The sequence below is a fragment of the Equus caballus genome, chromosome 2 (assembly GCF_041296265.1).
Source record: "Equus caballus isolate H_3958 breed thoroughbred chromosome 2, TB-T2T, whole genome shotgun sequence".
In the NCBI taxonomy this organism is placed as follows: domain Eukaryota; kingdom Metazoa; phylum Chordata; class Mammalia; order Perissodactyla; family Equidae; genus Equus; species Equus caballus.
In genome coordinates, this window is record NC_091685.1 from 86,617,752 (window position 1) to 86,638,623 (window position 20,872).

The following is a 20,872-nucleotide window of genomic DNA, read 5'->3' on the forward strand; positions in this document are numbered from 1 at the left end:
ACTGGAGCATAAAGCAAAAGTATAATAAAGAAGTAAGAGCAAAGTTTAAGTTTCAATAGAAATCCTGTGAAATTGCAGAATATCCTCATTGCTAGATGGGAGGAGGCAGAGGAAGGATATCGCATCCTAAGAGGCAGGAGCTGGTGAATTTGTTGACCTCGGATGGCCCAATTAAGAGTTCCACCCAACGATTCCAGTGGCCCTCACCATAATATGTAAATATGCAGAACCTTGAATGAACAATTAGGACACCATGGCCCTTTAAACTAAAAAATATCTTTAGGAGGAGCACTGGAACACAGGCTCTTGGTGAAAGCCATTAAAAAGGAAAGGTAAAAAGAAAAATACTTGAGACTCACTGTGAAAATAAAAGGCTTTTTTTGGTTATGTCGGTAACCCCTGGTACAGCAGGGTTGAAGGTATAGGGAGGGGTCTGGCATCCCACACTGCTTATAACAGGCAAACCCAGGTTCTAAATGACGACATCTATTCCCTCCTCTGTTGGTGCCCGACGCAGACATCTTCCCCTAACCTGCTTTCAGATAAAGCAGGAGAGTCACCAGGGCTAAAACTTGATATGGAACCCTGAAGTATGAGGCGCAGCTTCTGCACAATCCCCCTTTCTTTTCAAATGAGCACCAACTCTGCATTTCAAATAAAAACCACACCCCCCTCCTTCTCTGCTCATTCCTGAGCCAGCCGCAGAGGTGAGCTGCGATTTCCCAATAGTGTCCTGAGCCAAAACACATGAGGACACACAGGAGCAGATCCAGACTTGCCGGCCCCATGGAGATTACACAAAGCTTGGCCCCAAACATGGAATAATGTGAGCGTGTACGAGATGCTGAACATTCCATCGACAGCCTGTGTATCAGATGCACGCCTGCGTTCCCACAGGTCTGGCGCAAGGCCCGCTCCCCAGCCCTCAGTTAAATGCAGGTTCTGTGCTACCAAGATGACACACATCAACAACCTAATTTTGGTTCTTGAGGCTTTTGAGGATAAGATTGCTGTATCTCAACCCTTCCGCACCTCCTGCATCCACCTTCTCGTTGTGCGGGAAATTACACACCCTCCCGCCAGGATCACACGCACACCCCCACAGAAGCAGGTAAAGCATAAAACACAACTCCCATAAACAGGAACTTTATTAAACTACGTGGTACGTAAAAGAACATATAAATGGACCTTTAAATACATTCAGTTCATCTTAACAAATTTATATAGAAACTTATGTACATTTCTCCTTTATATACTTAAATTATTTTTCCAAGTTTACTACCAATAAAAGGTAATAGAATGATCACCTGCTCGCACAGATGTATACACAGAAGTTGTCCACAGGGCTAAGTAAATACACCACTTCTCGGGATTTCACAGCAGCAACCCATTCTCAAGGTGCCTTCTTCCGAGCAGGCCTTTACGCGAGGCCTGTGCTGCAGAGATGCTGGGGGTTGGTTGGGAGAAGTTCATCCCAGGGCAGATGGGTCATTGGTTGCTTATGATGACTCGCACTCTTGGAGCTAGAAGGCCCTTGGAGACCATCATTGAGGCCATGTCCCCACTTCTGCAGACTGGGAAACAGGAGTTTAGGGGGAGGGAGTGACTTGCCAAAGTCACACGGCATTGGCGATGGAGCTGGGTCTCCAGCTCCTGGTCCCCAGGTCCTGCCTAAGGGTCGGGACCCCATCACCATCCACAAATCCAAAAATTTTTGACCTCTTTCATCCATCTCCACCCACCCATGGGCCCTATGTTTTGAACGTTGTCTGCACGGTTAAATATGATTTCTTAGGCTTTTTTAGATGGTGACAAACAGCTCAGGATTCCATAACCATCTTTGTGCAGCCCTGGAAACAACCACTCAGGGCTATTTTTACAAGAGGTTTTTGCGGTCAGATGTCTTACTTCTTCAGCCATAAAATTTACTTTTTCAATTTAGCTGACTTATGGAAGCTCAGCTTCCAACTAATTTGGATGGATGGCCACATTTTACAGGAGGGAGACTGTAACATTACCCACATAGATTCATCACAAATACATCATATTGGCCTAAATCCACCCATCACTGTTGGATCTAACATGAGGTTTCACTAATAAGTGATCAAAAGTGAAAAAAAGTCAAGGGAAATTTTTTAAACTCAGTAAAGTTTCAAGAATTCCCACACTTCCCAATTAATCTCAGAGGACAGCAATGAATGGATACTGAGTAGAAAAGGTATGTTTTCTGCTTTCTTTTGAATGAAGCCTGATTAAAAAAAAAAAAAAGTTTCTGATGATTTAAGTTCTTCTGAAAGCAAGTTCATATTTTTGGTCTGTTTTCAACGATTTAATTTGGTTTTTCTCGGGATTTTAAAACCACTGTATCAAAGAATAGACATCAGCATTAAAAAGTATCATCGCTGAGAGAGAGAGACAGAGAGACAGAGAGACTCTCCAGGCTCCAGGTCACATGAGCAAAGAAGGAAGGGCTGGGAGCAAAGAGAGAAGGGAGGAAGAAGAATGGGACACGGAAGGGCTTACTCCTCCCGTAACTGGAGTGAACCCAAGTCATAGCAGCCTTCACTCAGTTTTACAACAGACACACAAATGAGAAAACACAGATCGGGAGAGACGTGCTCAGCTGGACAGCCCTTGATGCCTTTCCATTATAATTCGGCACTTCTAAACTCTAGAAGATCCAGCATCCTCCCAGGGGCTGCCGCTCATCTCCAGGAAAGACTTGCCCGCAGCATGTGATTTCTGTCCTCCAGTCTCGCTTTCCCTCCTGCTCACACGCAAACCCTCACCCAGAGTCACACAGTGAGGGGTGAGCAAGGCAGGAACATCTTCAAGGAGATGGGGCCAACCACAGAACACCAAGGGCTGGCAGAGAAGTCCAGCCGCCTGCAATGCTTGGTGTGTGGGCAGGGGGAACCCTGAGACCAGGGAACACAGGAAGATAAAAATATCTTCATATTAAGGGGTTTTTCTTCTTTTTTTCCAGGGAGGCATTTCACTCTGCAAAAGGAACCAACTGGAACAAAACTTAATTCTTATATTAAAAAATAAGTCTTTGACGTATAAAAACTGGCCAAAATTCTTTTTTTACTCGTTACATAAGAATGACATTTTACACGTCGACTGGGTCTTCGTTTTGGGGGAGAGGGTTCGCTTGCACACACCTCCGCGGTGTGTGCGCCTAGGTGCCGGCCCCTCACCGGGTGACACACGTCCAGACTCAGGATTTCATAGCAGGAGTCAGCGCAGCAGGCGGCGGTCCACCGGCCTCCCAGATTGTGCCTTCGGTGACACCAGTGGGTCTCTTTACGTGGAACAAAGACATTTGGTGTTGGCCTTTCACAGAAGCCAGTCCTCTCCATCTGAACCCCAGGAGGTGACAAAGGACAGGCACCCATCACTTCCGGAAGGGATGAAGGATGTTCCTGGGCGTGGTCGCATGTGAGTCTTTCAGGCGGAGCGAGGCCCTTTCCCCAGCCCCTCTGCCCTTCAGAGGGGCCTCCGTGTTGGTACTGGAACCCGCAGAAGACTCTGAACACTTTTTGGGGGCGCGGGCGCTGCTGGCCCGCCGCAGGGCGCCGCTGTCCTTGGGGGCAGCATCCTCAGGGGTACTCTTCACCCTCAGCTGCCGCTGCGAGACTGTCCGCGTGATGCCAGGGGCTCTGGCCACAGAAGGGGCCTCTGTTCTCGTGGACCGAGATGAGGAGGCGACAGTGTTTCGGGCAAAGCTCGGGATGGGGGCTTGGACACGGGGGACGCTGGGAGCCGGCGGCCGCCTGGGCTCTTCTTGGGGTCTCCCGAGGCCCTGGGAGTTGGAGCAGCAGATCTTACTGTCCTCAGGTTTCTGTCTGGGGACGTTCCTGAGGGGCTTGGCGCTGGGCTTCCTGACGGAGCCCCTGCGCTGCAGCGGGGGCTCCTTCCCGGGACGCGCGCTGCTGGAGCTGCCGCTCGCTCGGGGCAGCCTCTGCTCCTCCGCCACCGCCCCCGACCCCGTGGAGGGCCTCCTGGGCGACGTTTCCGAGGTCCCCCTCACAGAGCTGCGGCGCGACCACGGCGCGTCGGTGCTGCCGGGGGTGTCCCGAGGGGGCCGCGTCCAGCCCGCGGGGCCCCTGCCGGCCCGGGAGAGCGGCACGACCTTGCGCATGCTCTCGCTCTCCGACGCGTTCAGGGTCCGCACCGGCCTGGGCGCCGCCCCCTGGCCCCGCCGCGCGCTCGCGGGCCTGGAGGCCCCCTGGGACGCGTCTTTGAGGGAGTTTCTCTTCGGCCCCATCACATCCTTCCCTTTGGCGGGTCTGTCCCTCGGAAGGCCACCCTTGGAGCTAGGCTGGCTTTTCACGGAGACCGGGGCAGGGGCCTCCCTGGGGGGGCTGGAAGCGGGGTTAGAGGAGACCTGGCTGCCAGCCGTCTCCCCAGCCCCAGAGGACATGGAGCCATCTCGTTCGCCCCCCGCCTCCCGCTCCCCAGGTCCCGGTCTGGAGTCGGCTCCCTCCGAGGAGTCTAGGGTCAGCGAGCAGTCGGTGGTGTCCGAGATGTAGATCAGAGACCCCGGATCTTTGCTCTCAGGGTCGCTGCTGCCTACAGATACCAGAGCTGCGCTGCTGGGCTCATCAGGGGCAGCCCCATCACCCCCCGGGGCTGGGCTGCGACCCGCCTGGGCACCTCTGCCCACAGGTGTCAGGCGGCTCCCATCCCCCAGAGACGCCATTGGGCTGGAGTCATTCAGGATCAGCCGGGGTGTCTCTGGGCCTTTGGAACCCTGGAGGTCAAACTGGGCCAGTCCGGTCACCAGCTCGTGCTCCTTAATCCCCAGAGCCAGCGGCGAGAGTGGAGGGGACCGGGCGGGACCCAGGCCCACAGGTTCGCTGTTCCTCTTTCGGAGGATGCTGGACCCGCCGCGCTGCGCTCGGGGGGAGGCGGAGGCAGGCTCCGCAGGCCCGGGCGCTGGCGGCTGGCTCTGCCACGCTGAGGGGGACTCGGGGGCTTCCTCCCGGCTCTCTGAGGCCCCAGGTCTGTGTGCGCGCCCGGAGTCCTGGCCCCTTGGCTCTGCAGGATCCGTCCAGGCCACGGTGGGTCCAGCGGGCCGGGGGCTGCTCCGGGGCAGGCTGTGAAACCTGGCGGGCTCCTCGGAGGGGCCGCCGGTGGAGCTCTCCAGGAAGGTGAGTAGCTCGCGGTCGGCGATGAGGCCCAGCGACAGGCGCGAGCGGCGCGCGTTGGGGGGGCGGTAGGAGGGGCTGACGGGCCTGGCGTGCAGGAACGAGGGCAGGGCCTCCGCGCCCTTCTTAGTCAGCTGCTCCACGTCATTCTCACTGCTGCTCCGGCCGAAGCCCCCAAGCTCCCCGGCTGCCCAGGAGCGACGCTTCTCCTCCAGCTCCTTTAGCCGCTGCTGCTGCCTCAGCTCCTGCACCTCCCGGTCATGGTTGTCCTGAAAAGGGGCAGAGAGAAGCCCAAGGATGCATGAGGCACGACGAGGGAAGGTCCTACGTGCAATTCCACAGCCACCTGCCCCGGGAGCCCAGTGAGCGAGACGCGCAGAGAGGAGAGGCCTGGGTCACGAGCTTCACTGAGAGAGACTGTGTGTGTCTGCACGTGCGTGTGTGTGGGGAGGGCTGGCTTCCCCCAGCCCCACTTGAGGATCTGACGGGAGGAGCACATCAGGTCTGGCCCCAACAAGCTAAGGTTTTCATCGGATCTCTGGGCCCAACTTCCATTGTCCCCTCAGGGTAGACTATGATTCCACACATATCTGCAACCTCAACTCCCAGGAAACCCAACCTGGTTTCTAAGCAGGGCAAGAGAGAAAGGACTTCCAGGAAAGGGCTATGTAGGCAGTGGCAGAGAGAAAAAGACCATGGGTGTTAAAAGAGGGAGCCTGAAATTGTACCTCTGAGTTGCATGAATACATGTACGCACACACACATACACACACACTCATGTGCAGCACATTCTACTTAAAAAGGATTTGGATGCATAAATGTATACCCAAGATATTAAGAGAGGCCTTTCAAATCTCTGTTGTCCGAATGCTCCCTGGTGAACATCCCTGCTCTAAGCTCCCCCAACAAAATGCAACCAGCACAAATGCACAAACCAAAGCACACTTCACCGCCTGGCTGTGCACTTTAAATATATCTGTGTCACATAAATATGTGGCTCTCACAACCCAAATCTGTTATCCTTAGTACTTTTTACTTGAAAATCACTTTCCCCAGACGGTGGACTTTCCCGTCCAAGTTTCTGTGAGGCTCTGGCTCTGGCTGGGGACGCTTGGCTTCTCCTGCAGCTCTGGTCTCAGACTCCCTGTGTTCCTAGGCCTCTGAGGCCTCTCCTTTCAAGGCTGCCTGCAGTTGGGGTAGGGCCAGCTCCTGGCTCTCAGGGCAGCTGGGTGGACAGCATCCCACAGGTGGCCTCTCCAGCCTATATGATTCTGACCCGGAGTGACGGCCTCAGAAAGAGCCGATTTCGCCTCAACCACCCACCACCGCCTCCCCTGCTGAGCTCACTGCTTGGACATGGGAGAGTAAACGTGGCCAGAGGCTTAGCTGCCTTCTCTTAGCTGGAGAGAGAAAGGAAGGGTTGAGGTCTGAAGTAACTCTGGGCTACTCACTTAGGACTGCAGAGAAATCTGGCCAGTCCTCAAAGAAATTCAGCTATGGCCAAACCTGCTTTTAAAATATAGGGAAAGAGAGGATGCACAAGTATTCGGTTCCTCGGCACCACCTGACGTGAAAAGATGTTGTTTTGTTTTTAATTGACAGATGAAAGTTTTATTTGCAAAGCCAAGCAACCCAGAGAGTCTTCTGGCTTCTGCACTGAACTCAGAGATTACTAGAATTGGTGGTTGAAGGGCAAGAAGTGTAACTGTTGTGCTCAGACGGCAATAGGTTCCCTAAATATTTGAGAATTTCAAAGCCCGCTCTGGCTGGGACAACACGGTCGCCGTGGTGCCAACCCCACCCTGGGCAAGGGCTATGGTGCTTAAAATAGGTGAGAGGGGACCTTTGGATCATCCCACCACAAAGAAGTCCTCCCTGAAAGAGGAAACCTTCTCCCCTGGGGCTGGGGGGAGGGTGAGAAAGATGTTCAGGATCTTCAGACTTTTTAATATTGTGACCGCCATTATAAATAAACTTTACCAACAAAATGCTTTCAGGGCATTGAAGCAAGTGTTTGTATGAGCAGCAAAGTAGCAGAAGCAGCCAAGTGCCAGATTCCTGACGATACGGAAGCGCTCAGGGCTGGGATGGCACAGCCGCTTCCCAGTAACCCCAACCAGGAGCCTGGCAAGAACACCGAGGCCAGACTTTCCCGGAACTGCGGCAATGCTGAACCACCTTTCCGCCGTGTGCAGAGGGCTGGGTTCGGAAGAAGAAAAATAAAAACCCAAACAACTCAGAAAACACAGAGATGGCCACAGCCGTACCTTAACTGCCTTGTTGAATCTGATACAAAAGTCTCTAAATATCTGAAGGCATTCGTCCAGTTTCATGGTTTCCTTGTCTTCACAGAAAAAATCGATCAGGGTGTGGGCCTCGTCCTGGAGCTCTCCTTTCCAGCGCTCCAGTTCTGTCAGCTTTTCCACCGCAAACTGCAGGAAAACAAACAAGCACACGCTGAAGGAAACAGGGTCAGCGGGTGAGGTGCTCAGCGGCCCGAGTGGTGCCCAGGGAAGACATGCTCCTGGGTTCAATTTCAGGTCTTGAGAAAGGGAAGGTTTATTGTGAGCCCAATGCACTCGGAGCCAAAAGGAAAGAAATTCAACCCAAACCAAACCTTGGGGAAGCAAGATGAACTCCTGCGTGAGCCCTGGAAGCCACAAGAGAATGCCACTAACAAAACAACTAACAAAATGTTCACCTTTCATGTCATTGAAAAAGTGACATGGGCGTACAGCTGGTTTTATTAAGGAAGACCTATTCTGCGTCTGCGTCTTCCTTCTCTTAAAACTGAGTCTTACACTGGCCAAGAGTTTACTTCAGGGTCCCAGAAGGCCCTTGTTGGATGGAGGAGTTGTCTGCTGAGAAGGCTGCCCTGTTGAAAGCGAGTTAAAATTTAACCCCAAATGAGCTGTGTCAGGGTCAGTGTCACCCCCACAGGACTGAAGCTCTCGTGCCTAGACCGACAGCCCAGCCAGGGCTACTCATGCATGGGTCCTTACCCAAGTCAGCCACGGACCTCTGTCTACAGTCCGTGCTTGGACCCCACCCACGCAATTTAGTAGGCTTGCGGTGGACCTGCCATTAATACTTTATTAAAACTCTGATGGGTACCCACGGCTGGGAATTACTGCCCTATACAAGTCCATCCTCTTTACTTCTTCATTTTCTCCTAATTCTTCTAGACAAAGTCTGCAGGGCCCCTACAGACCCAAGTACTGCCGCAACCAAGCAGTGGGAATGAAAGAGCTTGCTTTCCTTTAGTGAGCTCCCAACGCTTCCAGGATGGGGATCCACTAGGGTCGAGGGGCACAAACACACTTCCCTGACTGCCACTCAGTGACATCGAATGCTGAGCTGAAACGAGGACACGGCAGGTTGGAGGAGGCACCACCCCCTGGAGGCTGAATATCTGGGATCACGGTGAAGTCTCATGCTGCTTTCTTTTTCACTGGGGAATAAGGCTTATATGAGGAAGAAATGTATGAAGTATTTTACTTTATGAAATAACACATCATGTTTTTAAAAAGGCTTATATTTGAGAAAGTTCTTTTTGAGTGAGGGGACGGGCCTAGCAATCGTGAAGTTATAGGTTGCCCACTCTTGAGGAGTGGGATTGCCACTTGAACATGGCCAGAGAGTTACAGAACCGAAAGAGAAATTCCAAGAAGACTTGGAATTTCCAACGCACTTTCCCCCTTAAAAGCCCTTTTCTTACAAACACATTCAAGAGGTAGCAGGAAACCAACACTATTTAGGAAACCTAATAGCAGAGAAAGTAACCATCTGAGTCAGTAGCCCAAGGCAGTGTGTGCATGCATGCCATATTTTTCTTTATGGAAAGAAGGTTGTTAACGAAAGGATAAATTTTTGCCTGTCATTCTTCCACAGGGGGAAAGGTGGATTCCAGCCAAGAACAGCTCACGTGCAGAAAAAGAGGACACTTGACAAGAATCTATATGGTCGCTTAGCTCCACCCCGTAGGTCTCATCACTAGATCCGGTGGGTATTGAGAACATACCAGGAAGGAAAAACTTCAATGCAATGCAGTCACCTTTAGGACTTGGGAAAGTCCTAAACATTCCAAATATGGATCTGAAAAATCACCAAGCTCAGAGTTCTTTGCCAAGAGTTCATTTTCTACACATTTAGGGCCCCAAACGAAAAAGCCCGAAGCTACACTGACAAGCGTGATTGATGACAGATTAGCAGTTGTGGTAGCAAATTCAACTTTCCATCTCCAACTTGTTTGTTACGGACCAAAGTTCCAAAACAATTTACTCGGTATTTCTTGCCTACAGGGTCAAAATACTGACATAGATCTGCAAAACTGTGTTCCTGTCATTTTTCTGGTCAAAAATCTTCAGTGGTTCTCCACGGCTCAAAGCACAAAGTCCAAAGTGTTCAGATGCATTCAGAGCCCTTCACGGCCTGACCTTAACCCACCTTAAAAAATTCTATCTCCCCTATTTAAAAAGAAATTGAATTTGAAAAAGAAAAATAAATAGCTGTGTGTAAGATTTTATTTACAGAGATAAAAATTACCACCAGAAAGAAGCATTTGGAGTTAAAAACAAGGTTGCCTCTGAAGAGCTGGCTAGAGGCGCAGCTAAGACAGACCTGATTTCATCATAAGCCTCTCTGTATTACTATTTAGCATAAGATATTAATATTTAATGTAAGAACTGGAGAACGAGACATCCAGAATTCTTATCTCGATGTGTGATGGGCCCTCTCCCTGGGTTTCTGGACTGGTTTCATTTGAATGTGCTTACTGTGGCGTACTCTCTTGCCTACTGTCAGGTATTTCTGTGGCGGCGTTTGCTCTGTGGTTTCACTTTGAGAAAAATCTGTGCACTTTAAAGGGAAAATCAGAGTTTGGTTATATTTGAAAGAAAATACGGAACACACGTTTAACGATAAAAATCAACTCACAGCAGAGCCCAACAAAATCAAATGTTTGCGATGGGAGCTGAAGCTCATAATATTTGAGGTAGCCTAATTACGAGTAAAGGCCTAGGTTGGCGCAAGCTTTGGAGCTCACTGTTTCTTCCTGGTGCCAAGGGCAGCCTGCCACACAGAGTCCACCTTGTGAGTCTCAAAGCACTGACATTTACGGTAGCACGCCGTTTCACTGAAGACTGGAAGCATGAAAAGGGGCCACTTTTTTTTAAATAAGGAAGATAGAAGAAGTATGTCAGACTATGTGATTAGTGAGTCACAATGAGCTGTCACAAACACGTCCACTCTGCTGTTTTCTTGTTGATGTTATTCGGAGCAGCGCCCGACACACCCTGTGGGGCTGATGTCTCCTGGGCGTTGCTAGGCGCAGCTGTACTGTGTCTCCCGCGCTCATTAGAACACACGCCAAACACCGCTTGCTTCTTCAATAAAAACAAGGGGAGGAACAACAGCCCAAGTTCTCAGGTGTCTTTACGACTTCTGGGGAACTTCATTCTGTTGTCCAAAAGTTTGAGTGGGAGACAGGCACTCCTAAACCATGGTTTAGAACCAAAACTTGAGTTGCCAGGCATGAGCCGCCAAGTGTAAGCACAAGAGCTGACGCCCATTCACTACAGTGGGGTGCCATCACGCAAATGGGGCCGTGATCAACAGGGGCCCAGGCCCCAACAAACATCTTCGGTTTGGACTATATTGAATAGCCTCTGCTGAAAAAACAATCCAGCAGAGAATGAGCAGTGAAATACCAAGTTCCTTTTACTGACTTGGGGGGAAAATATGAATGGGCACCTGTTTCTTCCACAAACACACCCATGCAAATTTAACCAGCCTCAGCGGTGCTGCTGGAAGATGAAATTAGAGGGACTGACTTGAATCACCCACAAACCTGAAGGAAATCTTCCATCTGCTGACAAAGTTCACCATCCCGCTGGATGTTTTCCTTTAGAGATCTCGTCCTGACAAAGAGCGAGTGTAGCTCTGCCTCCGTGTTATCCAGAGATAATCTAAAAGAAGAAAGGGGAGAGTGGGCAGCTGGCACAGGGAAGCCATGTGTCATGCAGGTACATCAAACAAGACCAACCATCGGTCAACCCTAGAAACAGAAAGGGAGAGCTACTGTGGTCACCTTTACCCATCCCTGTATTTAGAGCTTCCTTCTATGTTTTTTTAGGAGGTGATTCCTTCCTGAAGACACACTGGGTCAGAGAGAGTATGCTGTAGCCTTGTTCTTGGTAGCGAGATAACCAAAACCATGGGACTAGTCTGAACCTTTATGCAATAAGCATTAAAAGCTAAAGCCAGCAGGACTCAGATCCTTACACGCTCCTCTGGCCACTAAACACAAACAAAAAGCTCTAACTCAGGAAAAGCAAGACAGCACGTATGTTGACAATCCCAACATTAAGGGTAACATGGAGATTCTAAGCAGACTTCATGTCGCTTGCCTCAGACAGCCAGGGTAAGCACTGCGTGCTTTAGAGAGAGCTAACACAGAGCTACCAATTCTGCAAAGCAATGGGAGGACTGATTGAAGGCTTTTGTTCTATATGTCAAACCAAGATTAGTAGAGTATGAATGATATTTTTGTCACTTGGTAAAGTGCATAAATGACATCTAAAATCCAGGTGGAATTCCATTTGCAAATTTATAAATTAGGATGCTTTCATGCTTCCATTGTCAATCTAACTTCTCTTTTTGCAATAAAGCTTTCCACTTTCATTGGTCACTGGCACCCATCTATGATCTGTTTGTACTTCACAAGCGTATTTCACCTTCCATTTCAAATAAACAAAACTTACTGAATTGGTTTTTTTCTAAGACAATATCTAGCTAACCTTCTCCATCTAACTCTGACCAGAAATGTCAGTTCAAAAATGTAATGGTTATTTCTCTCTCTCTATCTCTTAGTAACATTTCTATACTAATCAGAGGAAAAAGTATTCCCACACTAATTTCTTTTAGTAATTCAAAATCAAAACAGTCTATATCTTATAAGATGCTCGTTTTTTGGGGGGAATAATCAGATGATCTGTAAACATGCACTGTGAACTGTTTACACCTTTGGACTGATAATCTCCCTTCGGGAAAGACATGCAATCTGTGGTTAGATGTTCAAGTCAATAACATTGAGATACTGTCCAGTGACAGGGCTTAGCTCAAAAAACTACAGTTCATGTGTTTATGCACATGGTTCAGAGCTGTCCTAACTGGATACAATCACTCAGATAATAAGTATATGACACAAACTGGGTTGATCCATGAAGTAGGGTGCTGAAGCCAGCTCTCAAGAGGCGACTATGGGTATGGGTACCTCTTCCCAACTCCGCAGTCAGTGATGCCACGTTGGTAGCTTGAAATCAGCCACGGTAACAGTATTTATGCCATGGAAATCAGCAAATGCTGCAAATGAGGACTTTTTTTCCCAAAAAGCTAGTTATAGAACATTTACCACTGAATACATGAAAATGAATTATAAATTTAAAAACAGAGAAGTTGAAATAGCAGTATACACAGATTACAACTATAAAATACACATCTATATTAGGATCAGAAGAAAATTAAAGTGATGTTAATAGAGCTTTGTGTTGGGTAGGTACTTTCTCTGTAAAGTTAAGTGACTAGTTTAAAACAAAATCCTTTCACAGCCCTTGGTATGTTTCCAACTTCTTCTAATGCAATAGAAAATAAATGTTCCATGCTAGATTATACATGGGAACAGTGAGGGACGGTCCTTCAAGTTTGACTGATATGTACCAACTCCCAGGGTACAGGCTGTGTTGTTTGAGCTCTTTCTTTTGGGTGTGGAGGGATTTGAAGTTCTTAATCCATATTTTTTTTTTACACTGATGATATTCATTAGAATAGACTGCAACAGGTTTTTTTAGATTAAAAAGAAAGATTAATTTTTCAAAACTCCCAAATTCCAAAGGTGCACACACACCTCTGTAAGCAAATGAAAACAATGTCTGAAAGTTCAACAAGACAAAACTTTTTAAAGTTCAAACTTGAATGCAAAAGTTATAAAATATCCATCAATTTTCATAGGAAGATAGTTTTTAAAAAACCCTTGAATTCTCACAATTCTCTTTCAGTCTTCCTTGCTTACCTAGCAGCCTCCTGAACGTGATGCAATTTTTCAGAAAAGTTTAGAAGAATGGCATCTTTCTTTTGTGCTTCCTGGAACAAAAACAGAATTTCCTCTCACTATATGGATAAAACTGGAACAAAATCATTTTCTCAGGGCTTAAGGGAAATTTAACATCACTGTTCCCGTTTTTTTGCTTGATTCATTCAAAGCAACTCACTGAGCCATGAACTCTGATATTCTCAGTAAGACTTACCAGAACTCCCCTACTCTCAAGATACGTTTAACTTCCCAGAGCTACTGATCCTGACACAAAACACAATTCATGTGCATGAATACTCAACAGAAGGGGGTGGCAGCTTAGCAGGGCCCATTGTCTCGAAGAGAATCCAATATATGCTGATTAAATACCACCCGTACCTATGAGAATGCCTTTAAATAACTGAGATACCTTCAGCGGTTAAACCAGTTTGCAAACTGAGTTTAATCAGAAGGTGCACAAGCCACAGGGGTGTTTGGATTCTTTATCTGTGCAGAGGGGGCGAGGCAGGCAGATGGGAAGGGAGCAGTTACCAACTCGGGACACTTTTTCCCATGGGCAGGGACCTAGTTACACAGAGCACCTGGATCATGGATCTAAAACAGCTGCCTGAAGAACTCTCTGCAAACCACATGGGCCGAGGAACACATTTTCTGGTTTGAATGCCCTGAAAATTAACTTTTTTTTTGGTGCAGAAGATTGGCCCTGAGCTAATACCTGTTGCCAATCGTCCTCTTTTTGCTTGAGGAAGAGTGTCTGTGAGCTAATATCTGTGCCCATCTTCCTCTATTTTGTATGTGGGTCATCGACTGCCGTAGCATGGCTTGATGAGCAGTGTAGGTCCACACCTGGGGTCTGAACCTGAGCACCCTGGGCTGCTGAAGCAGAGTGTGCAGAACTTAACCACTATGCCATCTGGCCGGCCCCTGAAATTAACTTTTAAATTAGTGCTGAGTTAAATGTGCCCTCTGTCTTCAGAAGTATATAGTAATAATAGTGTGTATTATTTATGGAGCATTTACTATATTCCAAAATTGAGCTAAGTGCTTTATGGAATTATCTCCTTTGGCCTCGTCAATTACCCGGTTTTTGGTAAGTATCACTAACCCCATCATTAGATGAAGAAATTGAGGGTCTTAAGGTTTAAGTGACTTGTCTCAGGAAGTACAGCTAATAAAGGACAAGTCACAATCTCCCAGTTCGGCCCCGTTCTGAAGCTCACACTTGAAACAAGCATGCAATGTGGCTTCCTCCGAGCGTTCAAGTTACCTCTATGTGATTGCTGTCAAAACAACAGGGTGACTCAATGAAGGACGGACAAATCGGTACAATTCGTTATTTGAGATAATTTAACAACAAAGAGATAACTGTCCTTGGCTGATTCTTCGCTTTCTAACTAGTTATTTTGATGTCACACGGACCCAGTCAAAAATGGAAGTGATGGACAGGGTCCAGATCCCAAACTCTGTGCTAGCCTGTGGTAGGGCACTCTAACCCACAGCTCACAAAGGAAAAAAAATGGAAGTGATCTTCTTAATTGCTCTGACCCCCTCACTCTTCACACATAGTGAAAAATCAAGTCAATTCAACATCGGAAATATTTCAACACCCAGGCCTCTACTCTGCATCCTTGTGGCTATTACTCTGAATCTTAACTCTCACCAAATAATTAGAGTCGACTTCCACCAAGAGGCGTTTCTACTTCTAGTTCTCTCTCTGCCCCAACCCATCCTCCACATTGCCTCATTTTCTTAAACACAAAAACAAACCTGGTCAGGCCATTAGGCTGTGCACAGACTTCTATTGACTCCCCACTGCTAAAGCATGCAATCCAAATTCCCTAGCTTCGGGATTTGAATCCTTCCCAATCTTGATTCACCAGCCCTGACCTCTGCCTCACTCCCCTGATCCCTCCACTTCCCTCCAGTCCTATAACCCTAGGCACAGCTCAACCCAGGAATTTGCAGATAGGGCTGCTGCAAACAGAACCATCTTGGAACCCGCCATGCCCTTTCCTAACTCTGTTTGACGCCACCTCATGCCTCGTAAAAACTCCAGCCCCTCCAGGGGGAGTCACATACTTTCTCTCTCTGGGTAAGTCACTTCCACATACCTGTGCGACAAAGTGCAGAAGATTCATCCCAGGTTTGTTGGCTTTTGTGTCTGCCAATTTGAGCAAAGAAGACAGTTTAAATCCTACTGCATTGCCAGCATACCCTCCCTAAAGAAGACAAATCAAAAGAAAAAAATATGCATATACCTTTAGACAGATACATAAAGTTGGAAATAGAACATTTTAATTCTCTTGAACTTTACTTACTGCATTCATGATATTCCCCGCCTGTAGCACCAAGTGTAATATCGAATGCAGCTCCTCGCACGACATCAGCTCTGTCAAAAAGAACACATCGCAGGGCTTAGAGAAGCCTTCAGCTTAAATACACAAAAGACAGCTCCCACATCCAAATTCAAGTGTGTCTGAAGCAGGCTCTGACCCGAAACTCTGTGCAAAGACTGAGAAACAAACAGAGCAGCACATCGATGGTACATCTGATGCACCATTTGCTACTGGCAATGCGAGTCCTAGTGTTTACCTGGGAATCAAATACATACGACACCTAAATATCACAAAAGACTTCAATAATGAAAATTTTCAAGCAGTGGACAACGCAAAGGCCTGATGAAAAGCAGCACACTGTGTTATAGGAATAAGTTTCTCCTCAGCTGTTATTCCTCTGTTTTCTTCCTTTAGCTCCACTAGCCTTTGAGACTATATTTATGGAATCTGAAAACTAATAGCAAGCAACATTTTGCTTAGTCGATGAGCTACAAGGAGATAAAAAATAAACAGACTGGGATGACATGCAAATAACTTGCAAAGTACCTTCCCTTCGGGACCAGTCACCCAGAGAATCTTTCCATTTTATTCAAAACTACGCATTTCATTTGGATTGGCTTAAAGATTTAAAAAGGAACTTATCCCTTGAAATATATTGGTAAACTGGTTCTTTAAACACAGAATCTTTTGTATACACACCTACACAAATAAACTATTAAAAACTGTTAATGTATAGGAAAAGGTAAAAAGAAAGTTCGATTATTAATATTACAGTCTATATCAATGATAAAATGTCACCTATGATATTTTTAAGTTAATATTCTCCATTAAGTCTGGTATTACTTTAAAAAAATTACATTTGGATCACTGCCTATATTATGTTATCTAAGAAGGCCAGTTTGGAAGGGTAACTAGATAAGAAACGCTTCCACCGTGCCTGCAAGTTTACACTGCTCAATGGGAAACACGTTCTTCCACCTCTGTTTGAACAGGAGGAACAACCCTCCCAAAGTTGCTGCAATAGCCTGGGTAATGGAAGAAATTTGAAAAGGCCTTTATACTAAAAGAAGAAAAATTCTCCTTAATTCTTTGTCTCCTCTCTCAAATGAAGAACATATGACGGGGTGAAGAGAAAAGCTTTATCTCGACACAGGCCAGAGCAACTAAACAGGAAAATCACATACAAATAGACATGCTACAACAGTAACAAGAAATCTGGAAAATGACCGCGGGGAAATCAGGCTGGTGCTGAGGAATGCCGGAAAATGTGAGGGTCAGGGAGCGCCAGAGATTTTGCCTCGGAGAGGAGACCAGAAGAAGGCAAATGCAAATGCTGGGGCTGCATTCTCAGTGCCATAAATGCCAGAAGGCACAGCTCCCATCCCTGTGGAGTGAGAGACTAGAGCAACTCTGAGGGTCCACCCATGCGAGGTGAGCAAAAATGGAGCAAGTTGTACACAGAAACGGAAATGACCAACTCGCCCATCTCAAATGTAACTAGCCCACCAGATGTTAGAGTCTGGAGGGGAAGTGGGTGGTAGAAGAAACATCAGGATGCTGGGAGAAGGGTCACACTGGAGACGCCCGGGAGGAGTCAGGAGTCAGGAGGTCTGCTTCTGGAAAAGGAAGGTCTTGAGACACCAACAGAGGCCAGAGCATGAGGAGAGATGCCACTGGCCCAGGGGCCCAGGCTGTGAGCAGACACCACCACATAAACACCACACACACCGCAGCCCGCCCCCCCACACACACACACTCCACACACACACACAGAAAGCTAACCTAGGAAAAGAACAAGAATGAGCTGCAACCAGCAAGCTTTACTCCGAAGCTTGAGACGAAAGAAAGCTGCTTTTATGGGAGGATAATACACTAATTAATTGATTGATTGGTCAGTTAATTAAATAATTCACTAACAAGGGGGGAAAGGAAATGAAAATAAGCCTTAAATGTCATCCCTGGGGACATCTCACTTCCCTTTCTAGGGTGTATCAGAAATGGGACCTTCCACTCCTAATTTCAATTGAATAGTTTTTAGAAATAAACTGCCACCACAATTAATAAAAACAAATGACATGAAGCATCGTGTATGTACTTACCTTTTGTAGCAGTTCTTAGAATTGTTATATCTGTGTACAGAGAAGAACAAGAAGGTAAAAATTCCTTCTTTAGCACCATGGCTTCAATCCGAAGTGAATAGCTGCAAAATTTTAAAAAGCAGAACTGTAGAACTTGATGTCATTCATGTAACAACCCTACTCTGCAAAGAACAATGATGGGTGGTCCTTACTTTGGCACCTGAATTAAGCAGTGCAGAAAGGAGTCTGCCAGGGACAGCTTGCACACATCGCCACTAAATGTTTTTAATTTCTTGATCTAAAAGACAAACGAAAAAGGGGGGCAGAGAAAAAAATAACATGATTAAAATATAACATGATTTTAAGTTTCATCTTAGAATTTAAGAAAACAGAATTTCAGTGCTAAATTCAAATGGATAAAAATGTAGACCTAAGAAAAGACAGAAAAGGAAATCATTACATCTACTACTTTTTTTTTAAAAAAGGAAGAAGAACCAAACAAACAAATCAGAAAGAGAAGAGCTGAGTCACGTCTGTGGGTATAGACAATCCCATACAAGCCATAGAGCAGGAGCCACCAGAGTCCTCAGGAGGAAACTAAAGGGAGACAGAAACAGGGTCAGTTCGAAAGATGACAGTTTTCTGTAAATTATAATCTGGAAGAGAGAAGGAAGAGGAGACTGGGTAGTCATTATAACACGGTCCTTTAAGTCATAAGTGAAAAGCCTTATTGTTTTGAGTATTTGGGATATGAAATACTTGGACTGGGTACGGTCCAACAAGATCTCCCTTCTGTGATAAAGTCCCCTTCATATATTCTGGTGTTACAAGAAAGGACTGTTGTATGTTGAGGCCAAGACACACTAACTCTCCAGCAGGAAGATAAAAAGGAAAAAGGCTTGAACTGAAAAATCAATGTCAAGAGATCCCCCTATGAAAAAACCAGGTAATAAAGTAACAGTATGTACAGTAGGATGCCTTTTCTATAAATTAAAAAAAAAGTGTCTACCATCCCCTAACCTTACACTGCCCACACCAGACAAGACTAAAAGGCCCCACCTCCACTAGGTAATGGTATTACAATGATTATTATTTTCTTCTGCTGCTCATTTTTATTTTCCAAAATGTCTACGATGAACATATATTACTCTTGTAAAAAAAGTTTAAACTAAAAGTTATTAAAATATTCCTCGAACTGTAGTAAAGAAAAAAAAAAAACAGTTTGACATAGGAATATAGCCAAACAGCGAGTAGGTGGGAATGGAGGCGAAGAGAAAGTTCTCAAACCGCATCACAGAGCAGGTCACGCCTCCCCTAAACAGACAACTGGATCAACCCCGTGGCAAAAACACTCCTCCGCCCACAGTAACACAGAGTCTTTCAACAGAAACACTTGTTGCTGAGTAGCGCCTTAAGACTACTAGGAAAGTAGACAGCCCCTCTTTGCAGCTAAGTGTTGTCAATAAGCCCTAACCTCTTTTTATTATTCTTTATAAAGCCTTCTCTCTTCTTACCCCCTAGATTATGTTGGGTGCCCATAAAAAGAACATGATTTTTAAGCCACTTGAAAAGTAAGAAATGACAGCTCAAAAACACAGAGAAGGGAGTATTTACAAAGATTCACAAACTGAAACATCCACGTCAATTATCTGAAAACATAAAATGTAACATGCAGATGCACACCCTAGTATGAAGACTGGTCCTTAAGACTACTTTTTGTCCCCCCATAGGCAGAAAATGGTCATTTATAGAATTGCATTATTTCCCCTACCTTTGGGGCCCCAAAGTGAATTTACCATTTTTAGCCTTACTAAATTTAAGGGGAGATGGAGCTTCTGGGTTAGCTAAACCCAAATCAGTGCCTAGTTTCTGACCTGAGAAAGCCATAGGATGAATTCTGATCCCTTCTGAACCAGAGTCTAACAATTCACTATATATGGGCAGAGGCAAAGTGAGGTTGTGCCTTTTATAAGACCATATATGCAGCATGTGCAAAACTTCTGAAAACAACAGCACAGTTTTCTGTCTAAAGCACAAGAACAGGTCACGCTAAGTAAACTTGGTAGATATTTCTATTAAACATGTGCTCAAGTGTAACTTAACAATGATTAATCTCCTTCCCTTATGTAAAGAGCTAAAAATGTTTATGGATTTCAAGAGAATGGTGATGAAAAGATAGCATTTAATTTAAATGCCATGCATACAGTTTTTAATTCCATTTCAAAATGAGATTTATGTTCATTAAGAGAGATTACTCTACCTTCACAGTGGCAGGGAGGTAAAAAAGAGAGGTGAACAAACCCTATAATTATTATGCATTCTCATCATCATCAAAAAGCATTTATCCAGCATTGTTAGGCATAATTTCGTTGGCTGAGCCAAGTGACTCTCGTCATGACCTCGCTGTGCCCGGTTTCTGCCCTAACAGCAAACAGCACGCTCCTGAAGACTCACACATTCCCAAAGGCAGGACTCCTTCATCCCATCTAATTCCACTCACATGGCCTTGAAATAGGAGGATTTCTCACCAACAGATGACCCTGGGCTTTGGTCCCTGTCACTCCCCTCCCAGGCACAGAAGAAACAGAGAAGGTAGGAATGAGGAGACAAAAATGTCAGAGGAGGCAACTCAACCTGCTTCAAGAGAGAACAGAAAATTTCTAGCACCTTCCAGCCCTGTAGCCCTGAAACCAAGATGGAGCCACAGGGTACCAGCCTCACCAGAGGGAAGGGCTCGCAGGCTGGGAGGGGACTCCCTCCCACCACCCCCTGGCTTCTCCTCCAGCCCCCTCTCAGGCTGAGGGAATACTGCGCGGGACAGAGAGCACTCTCCCGGTGCTTTTATTTCTGGGTCTACCTTCTTCCTCTGCAGGTTGGAATCACAAGCGTGAGGCAAGATGAACAAACATGCCAGATAAAAGATTTGTGAGGAAGGGCAGAGAAATCCTGAAAACAAATTAACCTCAGGCTGGCTTGTCAGCTGAGAACGCAGGAGAGAAAAGGGCTGTTTCCGCTCATATTTTTCTGCATGCTGATAAGATTACAGTATTATTCAAGTGACACTCAGTCAGACCAGCGCTTGGGGATGGCAGAGGTGATGGAAAGGCTGGGGGCCCAGCACGGTGCAGGGCGGGGCTTTGCAAACCTTTGCCCTTCCTTCCTCAGAGGGAGGTGGTGGACTGGAGCAGAAGGAACTGCTCTGGGGTCGGACCATCA

At 46.6% G+C, this 20,872-nt stretch overlaps 1 protein-coding gene across 5 annotated transcripts in view; it reads right to left on the reverse strand.

Moving 5' to 3' along the window:
- Positions 1 to 1,130: 1,130 nt before the first annotated feature.
- Positions 1,131 to 20,872, reverse strand: part of FHDC1 (FH2 domain containing 1) — a 38,052-nt gene continuing 18,310 nt past the window's right edge. For all 5 annotated transcript variants that reach the window (XM_023636425.2, XM_014737973.3, XM_070261463.1 and 2 more), the window contains 8 exons: positions 17,869 to 17,954; positions 17,678 to 17,778; positions 15,561 to 15,631; positions 15,354 to 15,461; positions 13,222 to 13,292; positions 11,002 to 11,119; positions 7,421 to 7,585; positions 1,131 to 5,422 (listed from right to left, as the gene is read on the reverse strand). In XM_023636425.2, the coding sequence (XP_023492193.2) occupies positions 3,398 to 5,422; positions 7,421 to 7,585; positions 11,002 to 11,119; positions 13,222 to 13,292; positions 15,354 to 15,461; positions 15,561 to 15,631; positions 17,678 to 17,778; positions 17,869 to 17,954 (2,745 nt within the window). In that variant the 3' untranslated portion in view covers positions 1,131 to 3,397. The remainder of the gene's footprint in view (positions 5,423 to 7,420; positions 7,586 to 11,001; positions 11,120 to 13,221; positions 13,293 to 15,353; positions 15,462 to 15,560; positions 15,632 to 17,677; positions 17,779 to 17,868; positions 17,955 to 20,872) is intronic.